This window comes from Saccopteryx leptura, chromosome 3 (genome assembly GCF_036850995.1).
Source record: "Saccopteryx leptura isolate mSacLep1 chromosome 3, mSacLep1_pri_phased_curated, whole genome shotgun sequence".
Taxonomy (NCBI): domain Eukaryota; kingdom Metazoa; phylum Chordata; class Mammalia; order Chiroptera; family Emballonuridae; genus Saccopteryx; species Saccopteryx leptura.
The window spans coordinates 90,934,977-90,952,813 of record NC_089505.1 but is presented as its reverse complement, the minus strand read 5'-3'; the positions used below and the strand labels follow the sequence as shown (position 1 = coordinate 90,952,813).

At 46.4% G+C, this 17,837-nt stretch overlaps 1 protein-coding gene across 1 annotated transcript in view; it reads left to right on the top strand.

Annotated features, from left to right (window-relative positions):
- MTOR (mechanistic target of rapamycin kinase) overlaps positions 1-16,475 on the top strand; it is a 118,314-nt gene extending 101,839 nt beyond the window's left edge. Inside the window, exons 42-58 of the mRNA XM_066375064.1 lie at positions 266-364; positions 659-781; positions 962-1,144; positions 1,508-1,642; positions 1,864-2,038; positions 3,588-3,723; positions 4,358-4,505; positions 5,092-5,214; positions 6,620-6,702; positions 7,869-7,941; positions 8,460-8,534; positions 8,936-9,071; positions 9,723-9,788; positions 11,499-11,579; positions 11,881-11,961; positions 14,795-14,900; positions 15,562-16,475. Of these exons, the coding sequence (XP_066231161.1) occupies positions 266-364; positions 659-781; positions 962-1,144; positions 1,508-1,642; positions 1,864-2,038; positions 3,588-3,723; positions 4,358-4,505; positions 5,092-5,214; positions 6,620-6,702; positions 7,869-7,941; positions 8,460-8,534; positions 8,936-9,071; positions 9,723-9,788; positions 11,499-11,579; positions 11,881-11,961; positions 14,795-14,900; positions 15,562-15,577 (1,839 nt within the window). The 3' untranslated portion in view covers positions 15,578-16,475. The remainder of the gene's footprint in view (positions 1-265; positions 365-658; positions 782-961; positions 1,145-1,507; positions 1,643-1,863; positions 2,039-3,587; positions 3,724-4,357; positions 4,506-5,091; positions 5,215-6,619; positions 6,703-7,868; positions 7,942-8,459; positions 8,535-8,935; positions 9,072-9,722; positions 9,789-11,498; positions 11,580-11,880; positions 11,962-14,794; positions 14,901-15,561) is intronic.
- The last annotated feature ends 1,362 nt before the right edge of the window (positions 16,476-17,837 follow it).

Here is a 17,837-nt window from a genome sequence, read left to right as displayed (position 1 = left end):
CCCGCCTCCCGTCTCCTCTTGGAGGCTTGCGGTGTGGGAGCAGCAGGCAGCATGTACTGTGCACGTAGTAAGGAAGCAGGGCCTGGTCCTAGGGTCAGAACTGCACATGTTCTTCAGTGTCTTTTGGAGAACTGAAGAGAATGAACCATGTCAGTGCCCAACCAAAATCTACCGAAACAACCACCTGTCATTGCCCAGAATCCAGAATGACTAGAGTTGTTTCCATGTCTCATAGGCTGCATAACTGTGTCTGTTTGAATAACAGGTCATACCTCAGCTCATTGCAAGAATTGACACGCCCAGGCCCTTGGTGGGACGTCTCATTCACCAGCTTCTCACAGACATCGGTCGGTACCACCCCCAGGTTTGTAGAGACCTTGGACAATGTCTCACCTACCAGCCGACCTTTTGCTTTGGTGTTCAGCCTTCCCTGACACTCCTCCGGAGTCATAGGTGCAGGCAGTGGGGGCCGAGCCTGCCACCCTGCCCCTGGCAGGGTCTGCCTGGCTGGCAGTCCCAGGGCCGTTACGGAAGAGTGACAGCCCCACCTGGTAGACTCAGATGAGCATCATTGTCACTCACACCATTTCTCTTGTCCTCCTGGAGTTAGTGTCAGGCTCCCTTCACACGTTTGCACATGTTCCTCTGTTTGCTTCAGGCCCTCATCTACCCCCTGACTGTGGCTTCCAAGTCCACGACCACAGCCCGGCACAATGCTGCCAACAAGATTCTGAAGAACATGTGTGAGCACAGCAACACTCTGGTGCAGCAGGCCATGATGGTGAGTCAGGGGGGCACAGCTCTCTGCCACTGGTCCCGGCCGGAAGGCAGGGGTGCCCACTCCCTCCAGCCGCCAGGGCTGCCCACTCCCTCCGCTGCCGGGAGGAGCAGCTTCCTTTTCTCCAAGGCTCTCTGAGTTGAGCTTATTCGTGGCTTTCTCTCCCCGTCCCCTGCGGCCCAGGTGAGTGAGGAGCTGATCCGAGTGGCCATCCTCTGGCACGAGATGTGGCATGAAGGCCTGGAAGAAGCTTCTCGTTTGTACTTCGGGGAGAGGAACGTGAAAGGCATGTTTGAGGTGCTGGAGCCCCTGCATGCGATGATGGAGCGGGGACCCCAGACTCTGAAGGAAACATCCTTTAACCAGGTACAGGATAACAAAGCCACAGAGAAGTGGCCCAAAGCCTTTGTCAGACCTCTTTCCATCAATGACTTGAATAAAATGTACTGGTGACAAAGATCATAAGATATAAAAACACCAGAAATTTGTCATTAAGTTACAAAACCCACCCAGAATTTTACCTGGAAAGCCACACAGTCTTTCACAAGCCCTGACTTTGCCCAGCAAGCCCCCCTGAGAGTGGGAGCTAAGCCCAGGCCCTTGCTAAGCCATCCATGCCGCTGCCTCCCGGCCACCATGCTCCAAGGCGTTCTGCTACTGCTTGCAGCTCAGCTGGCCGCCTAGTCAACACCTGTGGCCACTGCAAATCTCCCCTGCCTTCCTCCTCAGGCATATGGTCGAGATCTGATGGAGGCCCAAGAATGGTGCAGGAAGTACATGAAGTCAGGGAATGTCAAGGACCTCACCCAAGCCTGGGACCTCTATTACCATGTATTCAGACGAATCTCAAAGCAGCTGCCTCAGGTAAGGCGCTCATGTTCTCGCTGGGTGAACTGTATTGTGGTCCTTTCTGTTTTACTACCTGTGAGTATTCTAATGCTAATCCCAAAGCACCTGGTTTTGCTTGTACCTGCTGACTTTGGAACAAGGCATGCCTATTAGTAATTCATTGACAAATACTTAAAAATTGCGTTTAATTTCTTCCCTGGAAGCAGAAAACTAAACCCTGTGGTAATTATTCACAGCTCACATCCTTAGAGCTACAATACGTTTCCCCCAAACTTCTGATGTGCCGGGACCTTGAATTGGCTGTGCCGGGAACATACGACCCCAACCAGCCGATCATTCGCATTCAGTCCATAGCGCCGTCCTTGCAGGTCATCACGTCCAAGCAGAGGCCCCGGAAGCTGACACTTATGGGTAAGGATCCCAGTGCACGGCTCCCACCTGCGTCTCCCTCCCACCCTGGCAGAAGCCACCGCCCACTGTTCACACTACTGATATTTCACCTGCTTCGTCTCTCCTGTGTTTACTGTGAGGGGGCTAGGGGACAAGTGGCTTTCTCCTTAGTCCATCCTCCTCGAGACTCCTGGTTCCTTCTCAGAGTGGTGCTTGGTTAAGTGAGGCGGAGCAACCCTGCACAAGACCAGGTGGAGGGGAGCTGGGAGGCGTGCCTCTTGGAGCGCAGGTGGCGGTGGGCAGCAGTGGGGACTGATGCGGCCAGCAGTGAGGCACCCGATGCAGGCATGGGCATAACGGGTTACACTGATAAAGGGCGTCTGGGCTCTGGAGCATTCTTTTATACCAGGGGTCAGGAACCTTTTTGGCTGAGAGAGCCATGAACGCCACATATTTTAAAATGTAATTCCGTGAGAGCCCTACAACGACCCATGTACCTTACGCATTATCCAATAAAAATTTGGTGTTGTCCCGGAGGACAGCTGTGATTGGCTCCAGCCATCCGCAACCATGAACATGAGCGGTAGGAAATGAATGGATTGTAACACATGAGAATGTTTTATATTTTTAACATTATTATTTTTATTAAAGATTTGACTGCGAGCCAGATGCAGCCATCAAAAGAGCCACATCTGGCTCATGAGCCATAGGTTGCCGTCCCGTTTTATACCGTCATAGTCCTTCTTTACGGGAAATGATTGCATAAGATCCAAACAAGTATGAGTGAGTTCTCATGAGGTTTCTTACCTCTGGGATAGTTTCAGAAGTACACTGGTGGCCCTTTGAGGTATTTTGCCTGTAGTAGTAATGCTAAGGTTTTTCAATGCAGTGATTATTCACCAGTCCCAGTTCCTGTGTCTCCATGGGCTGGCGTCTTCTAATATCATACTAAAATGTGTGTCTGCCAGGTTCCCAGCAGTATTTCATTAAAGAGGCCCACTGAAGGAACTGTTTTCAGAGGTGTAAGCAGAGTTTAGAGAACCAGCAGGAGAAGTTATGACCCCTACCCTGCAGACCTGAAAAGGCAAGGGGCCCATCAAGGGTTTGTACCACCAGAAGCTATAGCCCAGGTGGAAGGACATGGTTGCTTCTCTGTGGCCAGGCTGGCCTTCAGGGGCAGATGCCCTGACCTCTCTCTTCCTGCCTTCTAACCTCCTGCCAGTGCCCCCATTGCCAAGCCCATCTTTGAACCCCAGTGATACAGTCTGGAGAGGTCAGGCGTCTCAGGTCAGAGCAGGCAGAGTGAGTTGTGGAGGAGAACATTCAGAATGACCATTTCTATGCAGAATCACTCCTGGTCCTCATAGAGCTTTTTAAATTTATTTTTAATTTGAACAACATTGCATTGGGGGGACCATCAAAAACCGCTCTTTCATCAAATCTTAGGAGAGTCTTTTCTGCTTGTAGGTAAGGGGCGTGCAATCTGCAGGGTCTTCTGAAGACAGTGGTGGTCTCCTGATGGGCTTGAGACCCTCCAAGCTCCACTAACTGCTCCCACCATCCCTTACAGGGAGCAATGGGCACGAGTTCGTTTTCCTCCTGAAGGGCCACGAAGACCTGCGGCAGGACGAGCGCGTCATGCAGCTCTTTGGCCTGGTTAATACCCTTCTGGCCAACGACCCGACGTCTCTGCGGAAGAATCTCAGGTATTTAGGATGCTTGGAAGTGACAATGACTTGGGAAGTCTTCTGGTTCTCTCCCATGTAGTCATGTACTTCTATGAAATAGATGCTGAAAGTATGTACCTGACAGGAAGTTGTCAATAGCCAGGGTGTCAGATGCAAACAAAAGTCCTCCATATTTTTAGCACGTTCTCATATGAATGCCTTTAACAACCTCTAGGATTCCAGGATGGTACACTTTGTGACCATTAGACTGGAGAGTCTGCAAATTTGGTGGGTTTTATCCCGATAGAACTCCAGCCCAGCCAAACCTTTTCTATCCTCAGTACTTTCTTACCCCTCTTTCTATTAAAAACATAAATATTGAGTTGGGAGGTTATTTGAGGCTTAGAAATAATCTAATCATTGGTGCCCCCCCACCCCCACCCCACCCCACCTAGAGCCTCGAGTTTGGTGGGCAGGTAGAGAGATCAAGTGCTTTTCAGACCGTCGGTGCACTGTCTTTCTGTGATGCCTTATCCTTTGCAAAAGGGCCTCATCACACACCTCACAGCAGCCCTGTGCAGAACTTTGTTAAAATGAGTTTGTATGTGGGGTGAACGGATCAGAGGTGTACTCTGGTTACTGTGCAATAACCCTCATTTCCTGTGGGCACCAGCATCCAGAGATACGCAGTCATTCCTTTATCCACCAACTCGGGCCTCATCGGCTGGGTCCCCCACTGTGACACTCTGCATGCCCTCATCCGGGACTACAGGGAGAAAAAGAAGATCCTTCTCAACATAGAGCATCGCATCATGTTGCGGGTAGGTGAGGAGGCTGCCGGCCCAGCCCTTGCATGTCTCGGAGGCAAAGCTCACCAGTCAGGGAAGCTCCACAAAGCTGCTCTCCTCCTCCCTTATGTGTGATCTGTCACTGACAAATCGGTTTGAGGGTGTGAGCCATTGAAGATGGTTTAGGGAAGTGAGTCCTAAAGAAGAGAAGCATCTCTAAGAGACAGAAGGACCCTAAAGCCCAAAATCTAAGATTTCATCATCCTGGGTGAGACTGGACAGTATTATTTATCTGGTACCTACTGCACAGAATGCTGGCTCTGTGGAGAAAGAATGTTTAGGAAATGTGTAAGTATTAAGAAAGAATCGTTTGTTATCCAAAACCTTGACTCTTCAGGGCTCTCATTCACACACTGCGGAGAGGCCTGAGGTTTACCCTTAGCCCAGGCGGTCCCTGTGGCCACTCCGTTTCTCCTTTTGCAACATTTCTTATTTTGCTTCTCCTTTTGGCTGTGGTGGTGAAATTAGAACCCAGCTATGTCCGGACCTGAGCCTATTTCTTCCTGGGTGTGAGCTGCTTGTCTCGGGCTGCTCTCAGAATGGTTGTGTCCTGATGCAGATGGCTCCGGACTACGATCACCTGACTCTGATGCAGAAGGTGGAGGTGTTTGAGCACGCCGTCAATAACACAGCCGGGGATGACCTGGCCAAGCTGCTGTGGCTCAAAAGCCCCAGCTCTGAGGTATGGCACCCTCTGTCACACCTGCCCTTCTCAGGATGGCTTTCCCATCTGGTCATGCATGCCTGTGGTTCCTCTTTGTGGTGATCACGTGTAGATTATGTGCAGTCTTTTTTAACAAAGATTAAATAGGTGAGCCATGCAGTTTAGCAGATGCAGATTTAGTATCTTAATATTTCTCCCATTACTAACAATAGTATTTGAGCTCTTTATATATTAAGGTGATTAAATCTTTTTCATGTTATATGGTAAATTTCCTGTTTATTTGGTGTTTTAATTTTGTTAATGGTATGTTTTTTGGTTTTGAATTTTTGTTTCATTTTTGATATAGAGAAATTTTAACATTATAAGTTAACAGGTTTTTAAATTATTTAAAATTTGTGCCTTTGGCTTTATATGTATTTAGAAAGGCCCTCTTCACATCAAGATTATGTATCTTTTTACATATATTGTACTAATTATATTTGTTTTTACATTGAAATCCTTAATCCAACTTAGGATCTAGCATTAGGATATAAATTTTGTTTTCTTAAGATGGCTAGCCAGCCCTGGCTGGGCAGCTCAGTTGGTCAGATTGGCATCGCAGTACACCAAGGTCACTGGTCAATCCCTGGTCATACAAGAATCAGCCAACAAGAGCATAAAAAAGTGGAACAACAAATACGTTTCTCTCTCTCTGTCTCACCCACCCTTACCTCTCCACTCCTCCCTCCTTCTGTCTCTCCCTCTCTTCCACCCCCTTCTTCTCCCTCTCCCTCTCCATTTCTCTAAAATCATTAAGTAAATTAAAAAAAAAAAAAAAGGAAAGAAAAGATGACTAGCCACAACAACCACAGTATTTACCAAGTAACCTATCCTGTCCCTGTATAAAAGGTCACGTTTCTATTATACACCAAATCTGTACAGGCCTGGGGACTTCTTCCTAGAGCTCCTGTTCTGTTGCATTGATCTCTCTGCCTGGTTCTCCTCACACACCATATTATCAATATGAGTCTTTTCTCATTGGCTATTTTATTTTATTTTTTTCCCAGGTAAATTTTGGTATCATTTTGTCAAGGTCCCAAAAAAAAGTGCACTGCATTTTTATTGGAATTACACTAAACATATGGAATAATTTGGGAGGATAGTATATCTTTACAACCTTAAGTGGATGTCCTTAAATGGATATTTTCATTTACTCAGTGTTTACATTTCTAAGCCAGGTTTATTTATTCATTTAAGTTCTGCACATTTCTACTTTATGCCAGCATAGTTTATTATTTCTATAATTGTGCATGGGATCTTTATTCCATTGTAAGTTCTAACTATTTATGATGGGATATAAGCAAACAGCTGGTTGGGCTGTAATTCTGTCGAAACTGTTTTCAAGTTCCCAGAGCTCGGGCTCACTTGTGCTCCTGTGTTCCAGGTGTGGTTTGACCGAAGAACCAATTATACCCGCTCCTTAGCTGTCATGTCCATGGTCGGGTATATTTTGGGCCTGGGAGACAGGTGAGTGAATTTAATTTGATTCTTGTAGTTTTCTTTCTCCATTGTAGTGTTCTAGAACGGTTTCGTTTTGTTTTCCACTGAGATTTTTGACGATTTGGTATTTGTATTTACCTTATGCATTTTTTCCAGCATCAACTTCAGACCCCTATTTATTATCTGTGCCAACAGAACAACACAGCAAACTAAAGGGAAGGAAAATCATAGTTCAAACCTATGCTTTCTGCATAGGTTGGTTTACTGTATTGAGAACCATATTAAATTTGATTCATTTTATTGATTAAATAAACATTTATCAGTCACCACTATACTAAGATAAATAATTCTATTTTTGTAATGGAAACCAACCAAAGTAGATCCTTCTGATATTTCTTCAAATAAACATTTATCAGTCACCACTATACTAAGATAAATAATTCTATTTTTATAATGGAAACCAACCAAAGTAGATCCTTCTGATATTTCTTCGTAATAAATTTCATCCCAATGTACTGGCTGGAAAAGTAGTTTAGCAATGTTTAGAAATGGACTCAATAGACATTTTTAAGAACAGGTTTTCTGATACACACTATTTTTCTCCTGGGATCACGTTTCACACAATTTGAGAATAAAATAATTTTATCCCACAAAAATAATACTTGTTTAAAAAAAAAAAAAAAAAGCAGAATGCCTATTGACAAAATTCTAATGCTCCATTCTGGATTGGCTCCAGGGCCCCAGGAGGCAAGACCTCGTGATAGGTACTGAGTGGTGGTGACGGAGCCTGGTGCCTGAGATGCCTGCACTGCCAGAAACAGTTGTCTTCTTGTCGTGGGGCAACTTGTGATTCACACAGATAAATCCTCATTTCCGGCCCAGAGCAGCAGGGGTTGGCAAACTTTTCTATGAAGAGCCAGATAATAAGTATTTTTGGCTTTGTTGGCTATACGATCTCTGTCACAGCTACTCATGTCTGCGTTGTTGGCACAAAAGCATCCAGGAACAATACTTAAACAAAAGAGCATGACAGTGTTCCAATAAAACTTTATTTACAAAAGCAGATGGGGGCAGGTTCTGGCCTGAGAGCTGTACTTTGTCAACCTGTGGCCTAGAGTATCACCTACTTGTTGATTTTACTTATCAGTGTTGCTCTCTTGACCCCACCCTGATATCGATCCTATTTCTCAAAGACACCCATCCAACCTGATGCTGGACCGGCTGAGTGGGAAGATTCTGCACATTGACTTTGGGGACTGCTTTGAGGTGAGCACATGTTCCAGAATACCACATAAAGCTCACCTTCCCAGATGATCAATTTCACCCTCCTCTGCCCAGTTTTGCAAACTTAAGCCCACACTACATTGTCTCACCCGCCCATTTCCTCTCACAGTGATAGTAATTCACCCTAAGAAATGCAGTCCTGCTCTTTAATACCTGGACTCAAACAGCCCTTGGGCACTCACTGTTCACACTGTTTACAGTGTTTGCACACCCTCTTTGAGTGGAGGAACCCTCATCGCCCCCAGCCTGCTGGTCAAAGGCCAGAGCATGATGCACACTTGATTGTTTTTTCAATCTCTCTTTCTCTTACGTTCTCTTTTTCTTCTTAGTTGTCTTTTAAATCTCTGTGATAGTCACCTCACTAACTCAGGCTACATCATTTCTGTGCTCTGATTGGAATCAGCGCTGGTGAAGCAAAGGAAAGCCACCTGTCCTCACCTGACGTTAGCCAAAGAAAGCCATCTAACCTGGACTTGGTCTTTTCCCTTATTGCACTGCAGGTGGCTATGACCAGAGAGAAGTTCCCGGAGAAGATTCCGTTTAGACTGACGAGAATGCTGACCAACGCTATGGAGGTGAGGAGATGCTGGTAACAAGCTGCTTTGGATGAGGGTCAGCACAGTTACGGCCCTCTCTGAGGACAGACTTGCTTGTTAGGGCTCATCAGTTCCCCAAAACACCCAGAATATTTCTGTAGTCTTTTTCTGGTATTTTTCCATTGTGTTAGAAATGATCAATCTTTGAAAGTATCACCATTCTTTATGAAGTCACACAAATCACAGTGTTTTATATGAATCAGTCATGACCTGACTGCCCCCTTGCTTCGAAGACAGTCCCAGCCTGGAACCCCGGTAATGGCCTGTGTCTACTTATTCATTGTGGGTGATGGACCTCTCAACTATCTGACCTTTGACCGCGAGGCCTTCAGGGGCCAGTATCCCTGATCCCGTGGTGCGTAGCTCTGGCCCTTCCACAGGTGACTGGTCTGGATGGCAACTACCGGATCACGTGCCACACTGTCATGGAGGTGCTTCGGGAGCACAAGGACAGCGTCATGGCCGTGCTGGAAGCCTTTGTCTACGACCCCTTGCTGAACTGGAGGCTGATGGACAGTGAGTGTCAGCACATGCGTGGGAGCTGGCTCCCACACTAGGACATCTGACACAGCACATTTCACTAACCCACGGCCCCTCAAGCTTGGAGCCTGGGGTCCATGACTGAGCTGTGGCATTACATCTCACAAAGTAGCTCTGGTGTCAAAAGTGAATTTCAAATATTTTTACTAACACAGAAAACTGCAGTCATCAATTTGGATGCTGATTAAAATATTTTTCAGTATAAGTTAAATACCCTTGTGATTTTTGTTGGTTTGGGTTTCATATAGAGTAGCAAGCTGGAAGTTTGATAGGAATTACAAACAGTTGTGATTTGAGTCAGCAATATCTCAGTCTACCCTCGGCACCTCCTTAGGAGTTTACTAGCAAAAGGAGTCTGATCACTGCGATTACATCATGCGTTTACCTTAGGGGATCTGTTTTACGTGTCTAACTCCAACTTGATGGTACAGAGTATCCCTCGGGATTGGACACCGTGCTAACAGAGTATCCACCCGTGTGCTCCTATATATACATCTTGGGTTCTCTTAAGGGATATAGCTTTTGGAAATATATTTTCATGATTGTAGGAAATTATTACATCAACCAGGTTTCTTTCAAGTCAAAGTCTGAAGCACTTTTTAACTGTCCCTTTCTTTCTTTCCCTAGCAAATACCAAAGGCAACAAGCGATCCCGAACAAGGACAGATTCCTACTCTGCTGGCCAGTCAGTAGGTGGGTGCAGAGTCTGCCCCTTCTATCCAGTGTTTCTAGATGGGGGCAGCTCTGTTACTGCTGTTAGGAGGCGTGACTTAACTGGAGTAACAGCGCTGACTGTGAAGGACATAAACGAAGGAGGGAAGATTCCAGCACTGCTAAAGTATCACATAATATGCATTTATTTACCTTCAAAAACTTGTTCTAGAAATAGTTACTGAGCACTAAGCCCCTAGTCCATGTTTTTTATGTAATGCCTCTCAGGATGGAGTGAGTACCTAAAGCTCATAAATTTTGATCAAACTATCCAATCTTTTTTTTTTTTTTTTTTTTTTACAGAGATAGAGAGTGAGTCAGAGAGAGGGATAGACAGGGACAGACAGAAACAGAGAGAGATGAGAAGCATCAATCTTTAGTATTTCATTGCGTGTTGCAACACCTTCGTTGTTCATTGATTGCTTTCTCATATGTGCCTTGACCGCGGGCCTGCAGCAGACCAAGTAACCCCTTGCTGGAGCCAGCGACCTTGGGTTCAAGCTGGTGGGCTTTTGCTCAAACCAGATGAGCCCACGCTCAAGCTGGCGACCTTGGGGTCTCGAACCTGGGTTCTCTGCATCCCAGTCCGAGGCTCTATCCACTGCGCCGCTGCCTGGTCAGGCCCAATCTTAATGTAGTTGTAAAAATACAATCAAAAGTGTGTCTGGGCCCTGGCCGGTTGGCTCAGCGGTAGAGCATCGGCCTGGCGTGCAGGAGTCCCGGGTTCGATTCCCAGCCAGGGCACACAGGAGAGGCGCCCATTTGCTTCTCCACCCCTCCCCCTCTTCTTCCTCTCTGTCTCTCTTTTCCCCTCCTGCAGCGAGGCTCCATTGGAGCAAAGATGGCCCGGGTGCTGGGGATGGCTGTGTGGCCTCTGCCTCAGGCACTAGAATGGCTCTGGACGCAACAGAGCGACGTCCCTCACATTTTTACCTTGTGTCCTGAGGGCAGTTCTGAGGGGCAAAGCATTGCCCCCTAGTGGGCATGCCGGGTGGATCCCGGTCGGGCGCATGCAGGAGTCTGACTGCCTCCCCGTTTCCAGCTTCGGAAAAAATGAAAAAGAAAAAAAAAAGTGTTTCTGGCCCTGGCCAGATAGCACGTTGGTTACAGCACTGTCCTGAAGCACAGAGGTTGCAGGTTCAATTCCCAGCAGGGCACACACAGGAACAGATCAATGTTTCTGTCTCTCTCTCCTTCCCTTCCTCTCTCACTAAAATAAATAAATAAAAAATTGAATAAATAAATAACTTCATAATTCTGAGTCTAGACTCTTCCATCCTGAAGGCCACAGTGGAGGATGACCCTAAAGCCCAAGGACTTTATTCCCCCCAGAATTAATGTATAAATTCCTCCAAAGAACAACACTTCAGTTATATGTAAACCACTGAAAACTAATTTTCTTTCTGTTACTACCGCTTTTTGTCGGACCTGGAAGTTTTAGCCCCAGCCTTTGGCTCATGTTCCTATGCTCTGTGTCAGGACATTTTATTATTGCTGTTTTCTTGAAGAGTCACACTTTGTAGGTTAAACACTTAAATACAGAAAGGGTCACATAATTCTTCCTTTCTTCTCTCCCCCATGAGGTGGGCAAGGCAAGCGTCAGAGGGAATGGAGTGTGTGAAGAATTAGAGCTAATGTCTGGGAACGATGACTTTGTGAATTTTCTGCTAATTGATTTTTTTTTCCTCCTAGAAATTTTGGATGGTGTGGAACTTGGGGAACCAGCCCATAAGAAAACGGGGACCACAGTGCCGGAATCTATTCATTCTTTCAGTAAGTCCAACCTCTGAGGACCTGTGCCAGTAACTAGCTCATTAAGAAAATAGCAGCTTAAAAAAAAAAGAAAGAAAAGAAAACAGCAGCTGTATTTTACCACAAGAGGGTCAATGAGATGAAGCAACAAGACCACCTTTGAGCAGAGAGGTTCCCTGAATCTTTCAGTATGTCCTGAGGACAAGGATGGACACAGAGGAAGAATAGCTCAACACTTACGAAAGTGAATATTTGAGAAAAGCAGGGGCACCCATTGAACCAGTTGTGATCTTACTGTTATTTTTCCTTGTGTGTGTTCCAGTTGGAGATGGTCTGGTCAAACCTGAGGCCCTAAATAAGAAAGCCATCCAGATTATTAACAGAGTTCGAGATAAGCTCACTGGTGAGTATGCTGACATATTCACTTACAAGGACATGAAATCTGAGCGACTTTTCTCTCTTTGAAGGAGTGGTCACCCCCCTTTTCTAGTGGTGTTAGTGCCTAAACTTTGACTATGCTGCTAACCAGGGTGTCTCTGAAGCTATCAATTAAGAATCCTCTTTGATTCTTCTAATAAATGTATTTTAAGTAATGTTAATCTCATTTTAAGAGAGGTAAGTTAAAGTTCTGTTAGGTTCAAAGTCAGCCAAATTCAAGAACCATTTTTACATTGGGATGACTTGATAGTAGAGCAGGTCTGACCACTCTGATCATTGCCTATTCTGTACTTTGGTGGCTGTTATGAAGTGGAGACTCTGGAAGGGGGAAAGTGCATACTTTTTGAAAAGGAGACATGTCACATTGACTAGATGGGGTGACCACAGCTAAAGACCACAGGTTCACCACTTCCTGTGTGACCCCTGAGCCTCTGTCTCCATCTGAAGATGATAAGAATGCCTTTAGAAGACAGCGAGGCTCGCATGAGACATGGCTGCCAAGTGCTTAGCATTAGGGTCTAGCTCATAAGTGTTGTGGTCAAGGTATATTTACTTACTGAGTACCTATAAGTGCTCAATGCTGAAGGAACGGTGCTGGTAAGAACAGACATATTCCCCGTCTATGGGGCTCAGAGTCTAAATGGGAACACTGTAGTAAGTAGAAGAAACAGACTGGGGCCCTGATGCCACTAACAGGGGCGTTTAATCTAAGTCCCGGAAGTCAGGAAAGGCTTCCCCAAGCAAACCAGCAAGCATATGCACATGCCCTGTGGTGGGATGAGAAAGGTCTGAAAGCAGGCTGGTCTGACTGCCCCAGAGAAGGGAAGGTAGGAGGAGCTCAGTGCAGAATATCCTGCCTCTGAACAGCCCAGGACCAAAGCTTACAGGACCTCACGTTTTTACCTTGTGTCCTGAGGGCAGTGCAGAAGCACTGAAGGTTTATAAGTGGGTGGGGAGAAAGAGGAGGGCCTGCGTGGTTGAATACCGTGCCTGCCCTGGCTGTGTGTGGAGAATGAGTTAGAGTGCAGAGAGCACCTGCCAGCATCCAGGCTAGCCAGCTGATTAGATAGGGTGCTGGCAGTGGAGATGGGTTCCAGAGATCATTAGGAGGTAAAATCAAAAGGGTTGGTGATGGGGAGGGAACAAGGGTGACTCCAAGTCATTGGTGACCTTCTAAGAGCTGGGGTGAGCCTGGCAGCCAGACTGAAGCAATTGGAGGGAATGTGAAGTGAGAGAGAGAAGCAAAGAAAGGAGGCAAGTTTCAAGTCTCTGGAGGAGTCTGGCTGTGCAGGGACGGGAGAGGGTCTAGCTGGAGAAGGAGTAGTTGGATGGGAGGCTTTTTTTCTTTAATGGAAGAGGATCATGTTTACAAAACTGTAAACCCTGGCCGAGTAGCTCAGTCACTTAGAGCATTGTCCCATTACACAAAGGTTGTGGTTTGATCCCCGGTCAGGGCACATTCAAGAATAAACCAAGGAATGCATAAATAGTGAAACAACAGCCTGACCAGGCAGTGGCACAGTGGATAGAGCATCAGCCTGGGACGCTGAGGACCCCGGTTCAAAACCCCGAGGTTGCTGGCTTGAGCGTGGGATCATAGATATGACCCCATGGTTGCTGACTTGAAGCCTAAAGTTGCTGGCTTGAGCAATGGGTCACTGGCTCAGCTGTAGTTCCCCCACCCCCCACCCCATCACGGCACATATGAGAAAGCAATCAAGGAACAGCTAAGGTGCCGCAACTATGTGTTGATGCTTCTCATCTTTCTCCCTTTCTGTCTGCCCCTGACTCTCTCTTGCAAAAAAAAAAAAAAGTGGAACAACAAATCCATGTTTCTCTCTCCCTTTCTCCCTTTCCCTCTCCCTGCCTCCCTTTCTCTCTCTAAAATCAATAAATTTTTTTAAATAACAAGAAAAGGGCCGTTGAGAGGGAGAATTTGAGGGCATGAGTGAGAGGAAGGGTAGTTGAGACTGTTGGGCTCCTAGGAGTGCAGGAGGCGGTGGATCCTAAGCGCAGGGGGACTGAGCTGAGATGGAGAGAGCAGGAGGCGGTGGGTCCTAAGCGCAGGGGGACTGAGCTGAGATGGAGAGAGCAGGAGGCGGTGGATCCTAAGCGCAGGGGGACTGAGCTGAGATGGAGAGAGCAGGAGGCGGTGGGTCCTAAGCGCAGGGGGACTGAGCTGAGATGGAGAGAGCAGGAGGCGGTGGGTCCTAAGCGCAGGGGGACTGAGCTGAGATGGAGAGAGCAGGAGGCGGTGGGTCCTAAGCGCAGGGGGACTGAGCTGAGATGGCAGGAGGGACAGCTTTCCAGAGTGTTGGGAGCAAAGGGGAGGAGCCTCAGGTCAAACCAGTCCTTTACCTCAAACACTGCCTGACACCTCGGGAACCAAAAGCTGTGTGTTCAGTGAATTCATTAGCTTGCAAAGTAGGAGGTGACGGCATCTGCAGAGGGTGAGAAGCCAGAGGAGAGGTTTGGACATTTGGAGAGAACAGAGGACTTGGAATATTCCTCATAGAAATGGAAGGGCATGTTGCTAAACCAGCAGCATAAGCCGGCCAGGCAGTGCCACGTGAGTGTTTGAGGTTCAAGATTATGAATTTATCATGGAAGCGGCTGCCCTGAGGGAGGAAAGGCTCAAGTCGTGCAGAGGTGCATTTAAAAACCCCTCTCTCCTGTAGCCTCCAGACTCATGTATGAGGAGAAACTGATTTGGGCTGTGTAGGAGTTAAGCCAAGCAGAGCCTAGGAGGGAATTGCAAACCAGGTGCAAATTAAATGTTTTTGTTTCTCTTGTCTTAGGTCGGGACTTCTCTCACGATGAAACTCTGGATGTCCCAACACAAGTTGAGCTGCTCATCAAACAAGCAACATCCCATGAAAACCTCTGCCAGTGCTACATTGGCTGGTGAGCGGCGTCACGAGCACCTGAGTTACAATAAGGCATCAGGACCCACCCTCTGTCGAGTCACAGAAAAAGATTTGGGGTAGCCATGAAGTGTAATCACAGTATCACAGCTCTTTAAATGTTTGTAGTCACTGTGTGTGCTCATTGCTCTAAAAAGGAGAAAATTGAAAAATATGGATGCACATTTGGAAGGCAAACACTAGAATAAGTTAAAATTACGTTTAAAAATGGTTTAGGAGAGCGAGGCCTTCTTATTTTCAGGGCATGGGAGGAATCTTTTTGGATTTTTGCTATCTATTCCAAGATACAGGAAGAGGAAAGAGAAAGGAAGCCAGAGCATGACAGAGAGAAGATGAAAAGGCAAATTAATGATCTGGGATTGTAACATCAAGGGCTGCTCTTGGGTCTGCTTTGATTAATTGCCCGAGGCACACTAGAAGGTAGAGACTTGAGAGAGGGGGCGATAGGGAGGTGTCCTCCTGGGACCACAGCGGTGCGGCGCTGATGACGTGATGAGTGCGCCCTGCACAGTCAGTGCTGGGAGAGCCCAGGGAATGTCCCAGGGGCTGTCAGACCTTGCTCCTTCCATTATTGATGTGTCTTATGAAGCTTTGAAGAAGCCCAAATTATTAAAATATTCCTTTTCTTTCTGCCTTCCTAGGTGTCCTTTCTGGTAACTGGAGGTCCAGTCCTGCCCAGAGCATTTCTCTTGAGCCTTTTGTACTTTGGTATATGCTTCCACTAAAGTGAGACAGTCGTCAGAAAGTTCAACTTTGTTAAATATTTCAAATTGTAAATGAAAAGAACTACTGTATATTAAAAGTTGGATTGAACCAACTTTCTAGCTGCTGTTGAAGAATATATTGTCAGAAACACAAGGCTTGATATAGTTCCCAGGACAGTCAACACAGTAATATTACATGAATCAAGCCATTGATTTTGGGGGAACAGAAGATTCATCACTTCAGAAATACGGGTTTTGACTTAACTCACAACTCATCCTTCGAGTTTGCTGGCAACAGAATGACCTAGTCATTCCTCTCGACATGAGTGCAGCAAACTCAGCGCAGTCGAGGAGCCTCAGGTCATGGAGGACATGTCTTAGGATTCTGGACTGTAGGGAAGCGGGAGAAGCCGACCTCATCACTTTCACCCATCCCATTACCTCACTGGTCCAGCAACAACTTTTGCAAGTTGGGCCACAATGGGTGGGAAAAGGTCTGTCTCCTGCCTCGCCCATGATGCTGCGACGTACACACTTCAATCCAAGACCCAGACTACTAGGAGGGGAGTTTCTTCAAGATGCTGGGTGGCCTCGGCTGAGCAAATGCACAGAGATCACGTACAGTGAAGTGAGTGATCTGGATGCTTTCAGTGAGGTCTGAGTGCTCGGTGTTGAGAGCAGGGGCTTGGGAAACAAGTGCTGTCATGGAGGTGCTGAATACAAGGGAAGGTGTCGAACATGTTGGGAGTGATAAGCAAAAGAAACATTAAACTAAGTGCACAAAGTATAAAGTGTAGCCATGTCTAGACACCATGTTGTATCTGAATAATTTTTGTGCCAATAAATGACATCAGAATTTTATAAATGTGTATGAATGGCTTTTTATTCTTAATTAGTAGTTCATAAAGAAAGCAGTTATTTCTTCAACACTCATTAAGCACTTAGTACTAGGGACTGTGAAGGGCACTGGATTGACATGACCTGGTCTGTTTCCCCAGGGTGTTTACAGGCCAGAAATCAGGCAGAAATACAGTGATAACTCCACTATGCCAAGTGATAAGGAGCCACCTAGAGGGTGTGAGCCATGAGTGGTGCTCTGAATTGGTTGACTCCACTGGGTGGGGAGCCAGGAAAGACTCTTGGCAATGGGGACCTTTGCCAAGGGTCATAAAGGATGAGCACGAGCCATCAGATAAAGCAAGGTAGGACATTCTCTGCAGAAAAGAGGTGTAAAAGCACAATATGGTGCAGAAATGGCAAATATTAACTTGAACCGTACTAGATTGCAGATATTCAGCCACTTTGATCTATTAAATGGCAGTTTCACACGAACCACATAGTTCAGCATGATTGCCTCAGTGGTCCATGGGGAATAAAAATATGACTAGGGAAAGGAATAACGGGAACTTAAGGGAGGTTAGAGTGGGGCCAGGCTGGCCTACCTCGTAATTTAACAATAAGGAGTTGATGTTGTAGACAACAGTGAACCATGTGAGATTTTTAAACAGATAGCATCCGAGTTGTTTCTGTAAGGTGGTGGGCAATGGGGGAAGGTCACATGAGAAACCAGACCAGGGAACTTGTCTAGAACCGCCCACACCCATACGCACCAAAAGAAACTTCCCAGGAGTCCTTTAGAAAAGAACGACTGTCCGTCAGCCAGTGAGATTTCACCACATCATATTAGCTCAACCACCCTAGACAACCCTTTAAATTTCCCCCACGCAGATCACCCATGTGACTTCCCTGGCCTCTGTCCCCGGGACCAGGGAACATGGTCCGGGAAGCACTGTACTAAATAAAGCTTTTACTGTTCCACACTTCGTGGCTACACCCTTCCTTCTTCCTCGGGAGAAAAAATACTTTACAGTTTCCTCCTGAAATTGTGGATAATAGTGTGATCTACCCCATAAGGTTGTTTTGAGGCTAAAATAATCCATGTAGAGCCCACAGCACAACTTGACACATGGCATTAGGTTGAACCATCTGAAGTAAGTTGTTAAAATGAACCAGACTAGCCCTTTGTTCTGCAGGGGATTTAGGGGGTGGCACAAATGGGAAAAAACTGAAAAAAAATTACCTTGCTAATAGGATAGTCTAACAATTGCAGCTAATATTTATTCAACACTGATTAGGCCAAATGAATTAGATTAAGGGTGTGTCTCCTCTGAACCTAGGAGAGAGGATATACTCAAAGCTTCCCAGCTCCATCT